This window comes from Podarcis raffonei, chromosome 12, assembly GCF_027172205.1.
Source record: "Podarcis raffonei isolate rPodRaf1 chromosome 12, rPodRaf1.pri, whole genome shotgun sequence".
Taxonomy (NCBI): Eukaryota; Metazoa; Chordata; class Lepidosauria; order Squamata; family Lacertidae; genus Podarcis; species Podarcis raffonei.
In genome coordinates, this window is record NC_070613.1 from 26,984,252 (window position 1) to 26,998,781 (window position 14,530).

The 14,530-nt window shown below is 46.0% G+C and overlaps 1 protein-coding gene across 4 annotated transcripts in view; it reads right to left on the minus strand.

Annotated features, from left to right (window-relative positions):
* The window catches only part of LOC128398325 (protein lifeguard 1-like), a 25,091-nt gene continuing 10,561 nt past the window's right edge, over positions 1-14,530 (minus strand). For 3 of the 4 annotated variants that reach the window (XM_053359294.1, XM_053359296.1, XM_053359295.1), the window contains exons 7-11: positions 10,651-10,688; positions 10,471-10,558; positions 2,976-3,065; positions 1,372-1,419; positions 1-185 (exon numbers count right to left, since the gene is read on the minus strand). In XM_053359294.1, the coding sequence (XP_053215269.1) occupies positions 36-185; positions 1,372-1,419; positions 2,976-3,065; positions 10,471-10,558; positions 10,651-10,688 (414 nt within the window). In that variant the 3' untranslated portion in view covers positions 1-35. Of the gene's footprint in view, positions 186-1,327; positions 1,420-2,975; positions 3,066-10,470; positions 10,559-10,650; positions 10,689-14,530 lie in introns of all 4 variants that reach the window. The other variant, XM_053359297.1, reaches the window with a different exon arrangement.

Here is a 14,530-nt window from a genome sequence, read left to right on the forward strand (position 1 = left end):
TACTTCTAAAACAATCCCCTTTATTTATGTGCTTCTCACTTCCTCCAACCAACAAATTGCAATAAAAATAAAAAGAAAGAAAAGATGTCAATGTAGATGTTCAGTACTGCAAAAATATACTCATTAGGATTCAGATGATACTGGTCCCTCTTTCCGAGCATTAGTTGTGTGTCCACCAACAGATACTTTTTAAAAAAGAAAAAAAAGTCAGTGTATGCTGTCATTTTAATTTTTTTATCCTAAATAACGGCTCTCTTGAAAGCAAATACCTAGCAGAATAGTACACATTGTTAACCTACTACTCATTATATCCCTCTAGCCAGTTTCTGATCTTCCTGTATGGGAAAGATAGGTCTCCTTATTAATGTCTTATCTAGGAATAACAGAAGCCACTTCAAGTTACAGAAGTCATTGTTGGCATTTAAAAAAGAAGTGAAATTAGCATGTAGAGTGTGTTTGCTCATAATACAGGATTGGATCCCGGAATGAATTAGTTGAACCCGTCCTGTTGAAATCAGTAGGACAAGTTGGTAAAGATTTTAATGGGAACTAAATGTGATTCACCATTCCACTGTTTGCAACGCTATAAACATGAAAGTAAAATCCCACCCATACATATGCTCACTGGCTTTTTATCTTGGATATCTCTGATATCACTCCAAAACAGGGATCAATTTCATTCTAGAAACTCAAGACAGTTTATTTTGGCATTAAGTGTTTAAGATCTGATTTCAATTAAAGATTCTTCAGTAAACACCATTTTAAACAAACTAATAGATACATTACCATCCACACCTTGTGGCCCTGTTCAGATATCATTTGAACCATGGTTTATATGACTGAATGAGCCATAGTAAGCATCAGGCTTGAATATTTTCCCTCCCTTTGCATATGAGAAGAGGGGGAAAGAGTGAAATATTCTGTTTTCACTTTAGAACAAACGCTGCTTCCTTGTTACATATCAATTTGGAACTGTGGCTTTTACTCACTAGTTAAACAAGGACCAAAACATGCCTTCAATTTCAAACGTGGATAGAACAAACTTTGGTTCTCTGCTTTTATACATAATAGGGAACTGCAGTCTGGTCTAAAGTGAAAGCTTTCACTCTCTTCTCATAAACAAATGAGAACAGAATAGGAGCAGACAAGAATGAGGCTCACCTCAGGTCATTTCCTATAATTTAACTGCTTTAGCATCTGAACCATGGTCCCAAGAGTCTTGTCGTCAACTCAGTGATTCAGAGGAAAATCAGTCACAAATATAGCTTCCTCACCCCGGTCATAGTTAATGCTATGAGTAAAAGTAAGATTTTTGTTTCTCACATACAGAGCATCTCAGTCGATTCAGCCTTCAGTTCCTTTAAGACTTACTATGCTAAAAATTAGTGTTCCAACAGCAGCATGTATTATTCGTAACCACTGCAAATACAGAGTTTACAGTTAGCAGTATGCAAAACCAAGAGAACCGATTAGCACATTGGTATTCGCACTGTTACTGTGAAATAGGAAAATGCTAGTAGCAGCAGATGCCAGGGTTGTCAAGGCTGGCACAGAACACAGAGCAAGGTACAGACCCACTTATTTTGCAAGTGGGTGGGTATTAAGAGTGAACACGTGAAGGCACGTGCCGCCTGAGGCAAACAGGAAGGTGTCAAGCCACCACACCTGCCCACAAAATCTGACTGGTGTTATTCAGCTGCGGCAGCCAGGGGTGGGCAGCACATCTGCAGGGGAACCACCCCATGGGACTCCTGCACAAAGTGGCTGCTTTTGATTTGCCTAATGGTTGGGCAGGACCTGCGTCTGCGCTTGCTAGTTTCCTGCCTGGATTCTCTGTCCTGGGTCAAAGACCATTTCAGGCCTATCCAGTGGGCCATTCAACCTCACCAGAGACTGAAGGAAACTTCATCTAATTTCATATGGCCCTTGGCCTAATTTCAACAGCATTCCGCAAGAAATCTGTTCATATCTTTGGCAGGAGCCACCTATCCTTCACCTTGTAAACCGCTGGGTGAAGAGAGGAAGGATGGAAGAAATATGGTCCCTCTCAGCAGTCTTTGTCTTTGTATTTGCCCCCAAGGCTTTCCCCAACATAGAATCATATAACATTGCCAACCAAGTCTGCCACATAATCCCATATATTTTAGAAGACGAAACACTGGGTCCATTTGGAGAAAGACGCCACTGAAAACACCCCCACAACAGCATACCCATTTCTCCAAAACAAAGAGAATCCCCACAACACTAAACAGATTCATACAGTGCATGGTAGAAAAAAGTAGGCAAACTGTCCCCAGCCCCACTAACCGCAGCTCACCACCCACTATTCCATCACACAGCACAAAACCTCCAAACCAAAGGCCTACACCGTCTAAAAGACTTCTACAAAAAAACTTCAACAAAGACGAGCCGACACAAGAAATACAAACTAGGGGACACCCAAATTCCCTGGCTAATGCACAAGCTGAAGTTTCTGAACCGTCTTTGGAGGCAGCCCTATGTGTAACACATCGCAGTAATCTCACCTAGAGGTTACCAGAGCATAGACAGCAGAGGTTAGGCTATCCCTGTCCAGATAAGGGTGCAGCAGCCTGAGGGTGATGAACACAGAAATGGAGAACTGAGACGGAAAGGGAATTCCTCCAGGTGAAGGTAGGAAATAAATGAGGGAAGAACTGCCTACTTCCCCAGAAAGGATTGTGATTCTCACATTCAGGCACAATGTGGACCAAGATCCTACCTGAAGACCTTTCCAAGGTAAGAACAAAGCCTGATTGGGCAGAATCCAAAGGACTTGCAGTATAATTCGGAGGGAAAGGCTAGCGCACAAGAATTAAGGTACCTGAGTCGTCTTTAAACTTTGGTGAGAGGGGAACCAATACCGGGAAAGAGGAGAATGAAACAAGCTTGGAGGGGATGCAGACAATAAAATGCAAAGGAGTTATTTACTTCAAAAAATAAAATGTTTTACTTACCATTGATTGCAGGATAGCACAAAGACATCCATAAATAAGCAAGACTAAATACAAAATTAGCAGTATTCCTGATGTGATCGTAAGGTCACACTAAAGAAAAAGAAGAGAGGTATGAGCACTTCCTGCCATGCAGATATGATAAGAACAGAAATTGGTGAATGGGGAGGTTTTCCACCCAACCCATAGAATAGACATTCACCAAGGAATATCAGGTGTTAATACATTTTCTTACCCTATCTTGCAAAGTATCTCAAGGGATATAGCTTGATACTTATTTGTACTGTATAACATTATTCTTGTTTATAAAACCCGGTAAAAAAAACTTTCAGCATGGAAAAAACACACCAAAGTGGATGGCATAAGGGAGGACATTCCAACAGCAGAAAAATCCCTCTGTTTCAGAAGTCTGTTGATGCTTTACCAGAAGGAAATATCATCGAAGGATATATCTTAATTTTACCACTTAGAAGGAGAATCTTGTGGGAAATCAAACAAATTTTAATATGGCATACACGCGGTTACTATTAATTAATATGCTAGTGTCTAAATAAGATGAAGTAGCCATACATAATAATATAGTAAATCAGAAAACTACTTTTAAGAGCCAATGCACTTAAAATTACATCTAGCCTTTCAGTGTTATGAGATACAAAATACAGAGAACCATATTATCTGATCAAATTGGAGTTCCTGAACTGCAACAAGGTCAGATAACCACAGAAAAAATGAGCTGCAAGCAATTTTTTCTGTCTTTCTTTCACAACTGAAATTTGGCCCCTTCTGTGTTACTCCCTTTCCACAATTTAAGAAGGATATTGACAAGCTGGAACATGTGCAGAGGAGGGTGACCAAGATGACTAAGAGTTTGGAAACCTAAACATATGAGGAATGTTTAAGGGAGTTGGGTAGTTGAGAAAACAGCAGAGATACGATAGCCATCTTCACATATCTTAAAGGGCTGTCATATGCAAGATGGCACTGACTTGTTTTGTCCAGCTCTGGAGGTAGGACCCGAACCAATGGATTCAAGTTACAGGAAAGGAGATTCCGACTAAACATCACAAAGAAATTTCTAATTCAACAGAACAGGCTCCCACGAGAGGTGGTGGACTCTCCTTCCTTGGAGGTTTTTAAGCAGAGTTTGGAAGGACATCTGTCACGGATGCTTTAGTAGAGATTTCTGCATTGTAGGCGTTGGACTAGATGATATTTGGAGAGCCTTACAACTCTACAATTTTATGATTCTATGTGAGCATTAGCTATAACTCTAATAAAGATAAGAATGTATGTATCCAAAATCTTACTAATGGAGCAATTAATAAACTCATTTAGACCACATATAAGCAGCTATGCTGTGGCATACAAACAATTACAGTGGTACCTCCGGTTGCGGACGGGATCCGTTCTGGAGCTCCAGTCAGATCCCAAGGTTTCTGCAACTGGAGGCACCACTTCTGTGCACACACACACACTGCAGTAGAGCAATAACACAGAAATATACTTCCGGGTTTGCCGCTTACGTATCCCGAAGTTTACGTAACCGGAGGGATACATAAGTGGAGGTACGACTGTATACTCTAGCATCACTACTATGCTTTTGTCAACATGTGAAATATACTCAGAGTCGCGAAGTGATTTCATGCTCTTTATTCAGCTCGTAGTGGTGAGGAGGAATGAATGAATGTCCCCTCAAAGTATCTGCTTTATATACATTATTTACACAATGGGCTGCACATGATTGGCTAATTCCGGAATTCTACTGTAAGCCAATCAGGTTGTGGATTCACTTCTATCTGGAGCATGATTGGGTAGTTCCTGCCAACCAATCATACTGCTGCATTGTTCTAGGACCAATCAGACTGCTGCATTCTGAATCCTATTGTTCTAGGACCAATCAGACTGCTGCCTTTTGGATCCTATTGTTCTAGGACCAATCAGACTGCTGCAGTTTGGATCCTATTCAGCTCAGTACATAACACCCCTCCCCTCTAAGTTCCAGTCCTGCCCGGGAGGTCGCATTCATAGTCCTCGAGGTACGCCGGCGGCCTACGTGTGCGTTGCGGCCTGGGGTGTTCCCTGGTCCGGGGTTCAGGTTCTGGCTCGTGTTCCAAGGATGCTGGCTGTGATGGGGCTATTTGGTCTGGCGCAACCGGCTCGCTCAGTCGTGGTTCTGGTTCCGGTGTCCTTTCGGCCTCGCAGGTCCTCTCTGTATTTACTGATTCTGCCTCTCCTGCTGGCCCCTCGTGCTCTATGGGCCTCACTGCCCCTCTGTTCCCTTGGGACTCCTCTGACCTTTCCTCCTCCTGGTTTTCTCCCGGGAATCGTCGCCGTATCTGGTCGCAGTGGCGGCGCCAGCATTGCCCCCCATCTGTTAGCACCTCGTACGACACGGGGCCAGTGACCCTGGTGACTGTGGCGGGTACCCATGCTGGGCCTGCCCCAAAATTCTTTGCGTACACTGGGTCCTGGGCCTCGAAGGTCCGGGGGTTCCTGCCTTCCCCCACCACTACCTCATCCTGAGCTCTATCGGGGTGAAGGCGGTCCAATCTGATTGCAAGGCGCCGACCCATTAGTAGTTCAGCGGGGCTCCGGCCAGTCGTTGAGCTGGGGGTGCTGTGCTGTGCTAGAAGGAATGTGGCAAGGCGGTACTCCCAATCCCCTTGCGTCATGCGGCGAAGGGTGTCCTTGGTGGTCCGCACCATGCGTTCTGCTTGGCCATTGGTGGCAGGATGGAATGGCGCCGAACGGATGTGGCGGATGGCGTTCTGCGCTGTGAAGGTTTGGAATTCTCCTGACGTAAATGCAGTCCCGTTGTCTGAGACGAGAGTGTCAGGGAGCCCGTGGGTTGCAAACAGCCTGCGTAGTACCCGGATGGCTGCGGACGTAGAAGTGGACGGTACCAGTGCGACTTCCAGCCATTTGGTGTAGGAGTCCACCACTATGAAGAATGTTTTCCCCTGAAAGGGGCCAGCGAAGTCCACATGCAGGCGTGACCATGGTGCCCGGGCGGACTCCCAGGACTGGACTGGGGCCCTTGGGGGATCTGGGCGGGATTCTTGGCAGGCCTGGCAGTGTTTGACCCAGGCCTCTATCTCTCCGTCGATCCCCGGCCACCACACATAACTCCTGGCAAGGGCCTTCATTCTTACTACCCCTGGGTGTGTCTCGTGTAGGGCTGTGAGGACCCTTTTGCGGAGGGGCTGGGGAACAACGACCCTGCTTCCCCATAACAGGCACCCCTTGTGGGCCGACAGTTCATGTTTGCGGGTTGTGTAGCCGGCGAATTCTGGCCCGGGGCTGCTGCTGGGCCATCCCCTCCACACCCAGTCCAGGACCCGGGAGATGACCCTATCTTTCTTGGAATGGTGTGCAACTTCTTGTGCCTGAATGGGGCGGTCGGGAAGCAGCTCCAGGCTCATAACCTCTTGTGCAGGTGCTGGGTCGGGGCCTGTTTCCGGTAGTGGTAGCCTGCTGAGGGCATCCGCATGGCCCATCGCCTTCCCTGGACGGTGAATCAGTGCATACTGGTAGCTGGCAAGGAAAATTGACCACCTGAGGACGCGAGGAGACAGCACTTGGGGGGTCTGCTTTTCAGGGGCAAATAAGCCAAGCAACGGCTTGTGGTCAGTCACCACGGTGAAGGGCCGCCCGTACAAGAAATCATGGAATTTTTTTACTCCCTTCACGATTGCCAGACCCTCCTTGTCGATTTGCGAGTAGTTCCGCTCGGTTGCGTTGAGTGTCTGGGAAAAGTATGCCACCGGTACCTCTCTTCCATCCGGGAGTTGGTGTCCCAGGACAGCGCCAATTCCATAGGGCGAGGCATCGCATGCTAGCACCACCGGCAGCCTCTCGTCGAAGTGTGCCAAGACCGAGTTTGAGACAAGCAAGTCCTTGACTGCCTGGAATGCGGCCTCCTGGCGCTGGCCCCACACCCAAGGGGCCCGCTTGTCCAGGAGTCTGTGTAGGGGCTCCGCTACCGCCGACTTGTGGGGAAGGAAGGAATGGTAAAAGTTCAATAGTCCCAAGAAGGCCTGAAGTTCAGTCTTGTTCTTGGGCGCTGGGGCATCACAAATGGCCCGTACCTTGTCCCCAGTCGGGTGGACCCCTTCTGCGTCCACCATAAATCCCAGAAAGTCCACCTGAGGCACTCCTAGTAGACATTTTTCCCGCTTCACCTTGAGACCCGCCGTCTGGAAACGGTGCAGAACGGTGCGGAGGCGGTCCTCAAACTCCTCTGGTGTGGGCCCGGCAATCAACACATCATCGAAGAAGGGGGTAACGCCAGGAATCCCTTTAAGTAGAGAGTCCATTAGATTCTGGAATATGCCTGGTGCCACGCTGACACCGAATTGCAGCCGCTTTACCCTGAATGCTCCTCTGTGCGTCACAATCGTCTGTGCCTCTGCTGTGGCCTCATCTACTGGCAGCTGTTGATATGCTTGGGCCAAGTCCAGCTTGCCAAAAATTTTCGACCCAGCCAGGGTGGCAAGAACATGGCTGACCACTGGCACTGGGTATGCATGGGCCGTGAGGGCCTTGTTTATGGTACATTTGTAGTCTGCGCAGATGCGGACCGAACCATTAGGCTTGACGGGCGTGACGATTGGGGTTTCCCAGGGGGCATTAGGCACCGGCTCCAGCACTCCTTGCTCCACGAGCCGGTCCAATTCCTCGTCTATACGGGGTTTCAGGGCGAACGGGACCCGGCGGGCCTTGAGCCTGACCGGTCGTACTGCGGGGTCAAGCTGTAGAGCAATGGGGGGGCCCGTATACTGTCCCAATTTCCCATCGAAAACCCCCGGAAATTCCTTGCATATGGCGTCCACGTCCACTTGTAAGCTTGTGTGGTTCACCCCGGTGACGGCTAGCCCCAGTGGTCCAAACCATGCCAATCCCAGTAAGCTAATGTAGGGGCCCTTGACCACAAGCAAGTCCAGTTGCCGCGTCCGCCCTCGGTATTGCACCCTGAAGGTCCCCACCCCCATTGTGGGGACCTTACGTTTTTGGAAGTCCCGGAGGGTGAATGGGGCCGGCCTGAGTTTGGGACCCCCAGTAGGACACAGTTTCCTTAAGGTCCTTGCCGAGATTATGGATAGAGTTGAACCCGTGTCAAGCTCCATGCGGCATGGGGCCCCCTCTATCTGTACGTCAACATAAATTTTCTCTACGTTGGGGTGGGGCAACTGGTATACCTGGACGTCCGTGAGCTCTGTCGAGTTGCCTTGGTGCGTTGGGCCCCGGGACCTGGGGCTCTTGGATTGGTCATCTGATGCCTGGCGTCGGGTGGGCCGAGCCCGACACACCCGGGCGATGTGTCCCAATTTTCTGCACTGCCTGCACTCTGCATTGCGGAAACGGCAGGTCCTCCTCTCGTGGCTTTCTCCACAGCTTGCGCAGTTCCCTCCTTCTCGTCGAGGCAGCTGTGGTATGTGGGCTGCTTGAGTGCGCTGCTGTACTCGGTGCACCTCCTCCCTGTCGGATCCTGAGTCGTCGGTGAGGTCTTCGTGGTGGACCCTCGGTTGGGACAGCTGGCTCGGCCGTGCCTCTTGCGTCGACCTCTCGGCAGCTTCCGTTGCCAGGGCCTCCTCCAGAGCGACCTGGAACGTTAGGTCCTTCTTAGCGTAGAGGTGTCGTTGCAGCTTCTCATCCTTCAGGCCACCGACGAGGCGGTCACGAAGCATGTTCTCCAGCTCTGAGAAGTTGCAGAACCGGGCGGCTTGGCGGAGAGAGGTCACAAACCCAGTTATGGTTTCCCCAGGGGCTTGCCGCTTTGCGTAGAAGGCATTTCGACGAGCCACCACTGAGGGCTGCGGCGAAAAGTGCCCCTTCAGCTGTTCCATTATTGTTTTGTATGGGACAGTAGCGACATCTTCAGGCGCAAGGAGAGCCCGGGCGATTTCAAACGTCTCCTCTCCGCAGACGCTGAAGAATATCGCCCTCTTCTTGGCGTCTTCTTCATCGGTGACCCCTTTGGCTTCTAGGAGGAAGGTGAAACGGGAGGCGTACGCTTCCCAGTCTCCGGATGCTGGGTTGAATGGCGAGAAGCTGTTGTCGGTTGCCATTCTGAGTTCCTTGTGTCCCGGAGCTGAAGCCTGGATACACGGTGCGAGGCAGCGGTGCGGCAGGTGGCGGTGCTGCGGTGCTGTGTGTGGCAGTCAGCTCAGCGGGATCCCACCTTCGTCGCCAGTGAAATATACTCAGAGTCGCGAAGTGATTTCATGCTCTTTATTCAGCTCGTAGTGGTGAGGAGGAATGAATGAATGTCCCCTCAAAGTATCTGCTTTATATACATTATTTACACAATGGGCTGCACATGATTGGCTAATTCCGGAATTCTACTGTAAGCCAATCAGGTTGTGGATTCACTTCTATCTGGAGCATGATTGGGTAGTTCCTGCCAACCAATCATACTGCTGCATTGTTCTAGGACCAATCAGACTGCTGCATTCTGAATCCTATTGTTCTAGGACCAATCAGACTGCTGCCTTTTGGATCCTATTGTTCTAGGACCAATCAGACTGCTGCAGTTTGGATCCTATTCAGCTCAGTACATAACAACATGCCAACACAGAAATTAATAAATATATACATACATTGAGTGCTTTTTTCTGGGGGGGGGGATACAGGGGTATGCATACCCCTAAGCATTTTGTGAATCTAAGTTTGGCCACATTGAGGGGTAGTATTTCAATATGAGTAGGAAAATGAGAGAACCCTAAACATTTTTTTTAGAAAAAAGCACTACACACACACACACACACACACACACACACTGTAGCCAAGACCGTTGTACATCATCAAACAAGCTTGCTTGTCAAGAAAAAATAAGACAAATAGCGAGAGAAATAAAAAAGAAATGCAAGATGGCTTATGAAGGAGAAAAGGGGCAGTACTGTCTAGCAAAGGAAAAGAAAAGAAAAACTAAAGTACAGTGGCCAGATTAAAAGAAAATATATCATTTACAGTGTCGTTCCAAAAATGTAAAAACAAAGCACTTCCCAATAAATTTGTTTTATTATTATGTATAGCATTTCTCTCATATTTATGCTTTACCATTAAAATAGTATTACAGGTTTTCCTTAACCAATCAGTTACAGTAGGGGGAGTTTTATTTTTCAATTTTTGTGCAATACACTGTTTTGCTGTTGTTAGTAGTGTAGTAATCAGCTGTAAATCGGTATTCATTTACTTCAGAATAAAGAATCAAAAGGAGAGTTATTTTAGGATTTCTTGGAACATCATAGCCTCTACTTGATTCCAGCCCAGGCAAAAAATAAATAAATTCAATGACCACTGATATATATTGGAGAGAATGATATATGTTCCTAAGTGTCAATTTGTGTTACTGATCTTTCTCAGTATTCTTTCATTATGCCAAAATATCACACACTGATGACATTTTTCAGATGACAGAACAAACCTATTTTTAATTCTGAATTAGCGATTAATTTATCAAATAGTGGGTCAAGACAGTTAATAAATGATTGCTTACTTTTTTCTGAAGAGTAAAAGCGGCAAGTCCAAATGTCACCGACGCAGTGGCACCAACTGACCACATAACTGCATCAGCATCAAAGAAACTAAATGCCAAGGAAAGATAACTGTTAATGTGAAACGTGATATGCCTAATTACAGCAGTACAGCCAATTCAATTTATTGACCAACTACTTACGCTGCAATTGATCCAAGCAACATACCCTCACAAATTGTCTAAAAATAAAAAATAGAAATAATTATATGCAAGTGGAAATGCATTATTATTATAGCATAACATCCTCTCCAATTATTCAGCCTAGGAGGTTCTCCAATAGTGTACAGAATTCGGTGTATAGAATTCCCCTACCTTGCTATTTCCCAACCAACAAACCTAGACGCTTAATGGGGGATCCATATGGGGATGGGGTTGTTATTGTAATAGTTGCTGTAGCAACTTTGTAAAACACATAATGTGGCAACTTTGCCACATAAAACTGAAGAGTATAACAAAGGAACTTTTAATACTGTGTGGGTTTTGCTACAACTTATCCCAAAACAGTTATCTTAGGTTTCAGTATTGTATTGGTGCTCCTCAGAAACCCTTCATTCCATGCACCAATTCAAAAAACAACTTTAGTTCCAACTAACCTTACAGTTAACTTCATACAGTAGCACAGTGCCTGAGCAATTTCCAGTCCAGAGGGCAATCCCATCTGCAGAAGCCTTGAACTATATCCAGCTGATTTAAACGTAATTTACTTCTAAGTACATGTCTTTAGAAGGGAATGTTAGTCTTCTCTGAAAGGTGTTTCTTACTGGGAATTAGGATGCACTCAAGTGGGATTACGTTCTTCCCATTGCTCAAAAGCAGAAAATGCTGTCGCACCAAAGGAAGTTGTCTAGTTCTTCTGCCCTGGAATCTGTGCTTGCATCTGTCTAAGCATCTGCCTATGCTGCCTAACGCTAACTGTGAATAAGACAAAAACATCATCTCAGCTTTTACTTTTCCCTGGCAAAGGGGCATAGATCCTGACAAATATCTTACCACAGTACTTTGCTAGAGAACCCATATGCAACCCAGTGCAGGGTGACCTAAATACTGTTGAGTACCTGTTGCAATAGTTAGGGAACTAGAAGTTAATGTGAATCACCTGCACCTTAGTCAATGCAGCAAGCAGGCAATCAGCTTTGGCAGAAATTGAATGCTTAAATGGGAGGAACCTGTGTTACTTATATTTGCCTTTGGAAGCCAGATCTAAGGAAACCCTGTGAAGCTTCTGCCATTGGGGAAAAGACTATATGCTTCCGTAGGATCCACAGAAGCTAAGGAGAGCTTTTGCTACTGTCTTGATGCTTTCTATGTGTTTGCTCACTAAAATAACAAAATTAAGTAAACACCCTAAAGTTTCCTGGCTATGCACCTGAAGTACAATCTGACTGCTGGAATAGATTTATGTGCTCCCTATCCTGCAATCAGAGGTGAAATAACATTCATAATGGACAACGAATTTGGGAAACAACCCGCCTGAATACTATGAAAGTTATCTGTGAAAGAAACATCTCCAGCTAGGTGAAAGAAAACTTCTCAAACTTTTGTGCACTGCAAGAACCTGTGCAGCACCAGCACTATCTCAACATTTCAACTGCTGCGTAAAGGGACTGAAGAGACTGGCAAAAAGTTGGAGGATTCTTCTCCCCCTTAATTAGGAGACATAGAAAGAAGCACCTTCCTGTCCTGGATTCTATTTTTTAAAAAGTCTTCAAAAACTCTCCAAAAGGACTACCTGTCAAAGAAAGGAATAAAAGTAAAATTATATTACATTTAAAGTACACATTACATTTATTACTGAACTGCCAATCTGTTGGCAGAAAACAGTATAGCATCTAAGTTTGTATCTATCATCCTGTGCAAATCTTAAGTCACATTACTCTTTTTTTTAAAACAGAGAATTAAGCCCTACAGAAGGTGCATATTCTAGATTTTCCTTAAACCCATGAACTGGGCTGAGTTGGTTAGAGCATGGGGCTGGTAACACCAAGGTGGCAAGTTTGATCCCTATATGGGATCCTGCAGGGGACTGGACTAGATAATCCTCAGGGTCCCTTCCAACTCTACAATTCTATGATTCTATTAAATCCTGACGAAAAATAGAAGAGGTAAGGGCAAAAATGAGCTTCATTAAACAATATTGCTGAAATAGGTTCCTCTAAATCTGACCCATTGCTCCATTATCCATCCTCAATATCCTGATGGATACAATAGGCTGTCAATCTTCAAATTGTATATGATGAAGTCTGGCTAGTTTCAATTGGGAAGGGGAAACCCAAATTTGTGTTTGACCTCTAGCCACAGGGTAAGAATTCATATGAGCCCCTGCGGTACAACTTAAATTCAGGGCACCCTTGGGAAACAACAGACTTTGCCATGTGGGGCTACTTTAATGCAGATGCATTCTGAATGGCAGGTTGACGAAACAGCAAGTTAAGCTGACAGATCAGAAAGCAAAGTTTCTTCTGTTTAAGTATATCTGCATCAAGCTTAGCAGAGCAGAGGTAGAAAGTTGATGCCCAGTAAAGGTAAAAGGACCCCTGGATGGTTAAGTCCAGTCAAAGGCAACTATGGGGTTGTGGCGTTCATCTCACTTTCAGGCCAAGGGCGTGAGCATTTGTCCGCAGACAGCTTTCTGGGTCATGTGGCCAGTAAGACTAAACCGCTTCTGGCACAACAGAATATTGTGACTGAAACCAGAGCACGTTTACCTTCCTGCCACAGCGGTACCTATTTATCTACTTGCACTGGTGTGCTTTCGAACTGCTAGGTTGGCAGGAGCTGGGACAGAGCAACGGGAGCTCACTCCATCACAGGGATTTGAATCGCCAACCTTCTGATAGGGAAGCCAAGAGGCTCACTGGTGCCCAGTATCAATACATTGGTCTTGGGGTGGTGATTCATCAAAACCCCCAAAAATCTGCCCCAAGGAAGAAGCAGAATTGAACAATACCTACAGGGCTAGAGCTGGTTCAAGCACCTCTTCCTCTTCTGATAAACCCTCCTAATACCTCTGTCCTGCTAATGCCTGGTGGAAACTAAGAACAGGTGTTCTGTGGAGTCCCGCTGCATACTCTGGTTTGCCCATCTACCAGGTCTTTTGCATACCAGATCCGATGCTGGCACTGCAGCAGTCACTGTGGAGATGTGATCAGGCCTCTGGGAGTCTGGAACCTCTGCCTTCTCCAGCCTGCGCCTCTTTTGCTACAGCAGGACCATTTAGCCATGTCTGGGAATGTCACTATTGGACTCAAAATGACGATCATGATCATGTGCACCAAGTGGATGAGAAGCAGCCAATTGAAAACATCTTTTCTTCACTCTGGCAGTGTACATTCTCATGCTCACAGAGCAGGAGGCCAGAGAGGGAGGCACACTGCTTTAGAAGAAAAGGCAGTGTCTCCTTTTTTTGAGGCATTTGACTTATTACCTAATTATGCTTACTATGAAAGGAAGCAATGAGGGACAGAGAAAAGGAGATGGGAAAGGTAAGCAGACAACTGAAAAACAAACAGACTTCCCCCCCTTTTTCTTATTTTCCTTTAATAAAAAGGAAATTAACAGTAAGAACACCAAATGGGGGAACACCGACAGAAGACGCTGTTTGAACTGGCAGGCCCTGGGGAAATAACACAAGTTGAAAGGCAAAAACCACTTCAGATCAAGGTAGTCCAAATAAATATATTAATTGTGTATATTAAATAATATTAACTATATTGCAAGCACTTTAATTGATGATGTGGACATTTAATTCAGTGTGTGGCCCATGGGTTCTGTGTCAAAGTACTCTTGCGGCCCACTTGGTCTGAGAAGTTGAACCGCCCTGCATTAGAAGCAGTAGCCAAGGGAACAGGGAATGCTGGGATGGGCTGCTTTGAGTGAAGGCAGAAAACAAAACTGATACTTCAAGGGAGGGGGGCTGGACATCTTCCTTTGGAGTAACAATGTCTCCTGCCTTTGAGCACTAGAAGGAACACAATTGACTTGGATGCATCCGAATTCCCAACAGAGAATCACAGTTTCACAG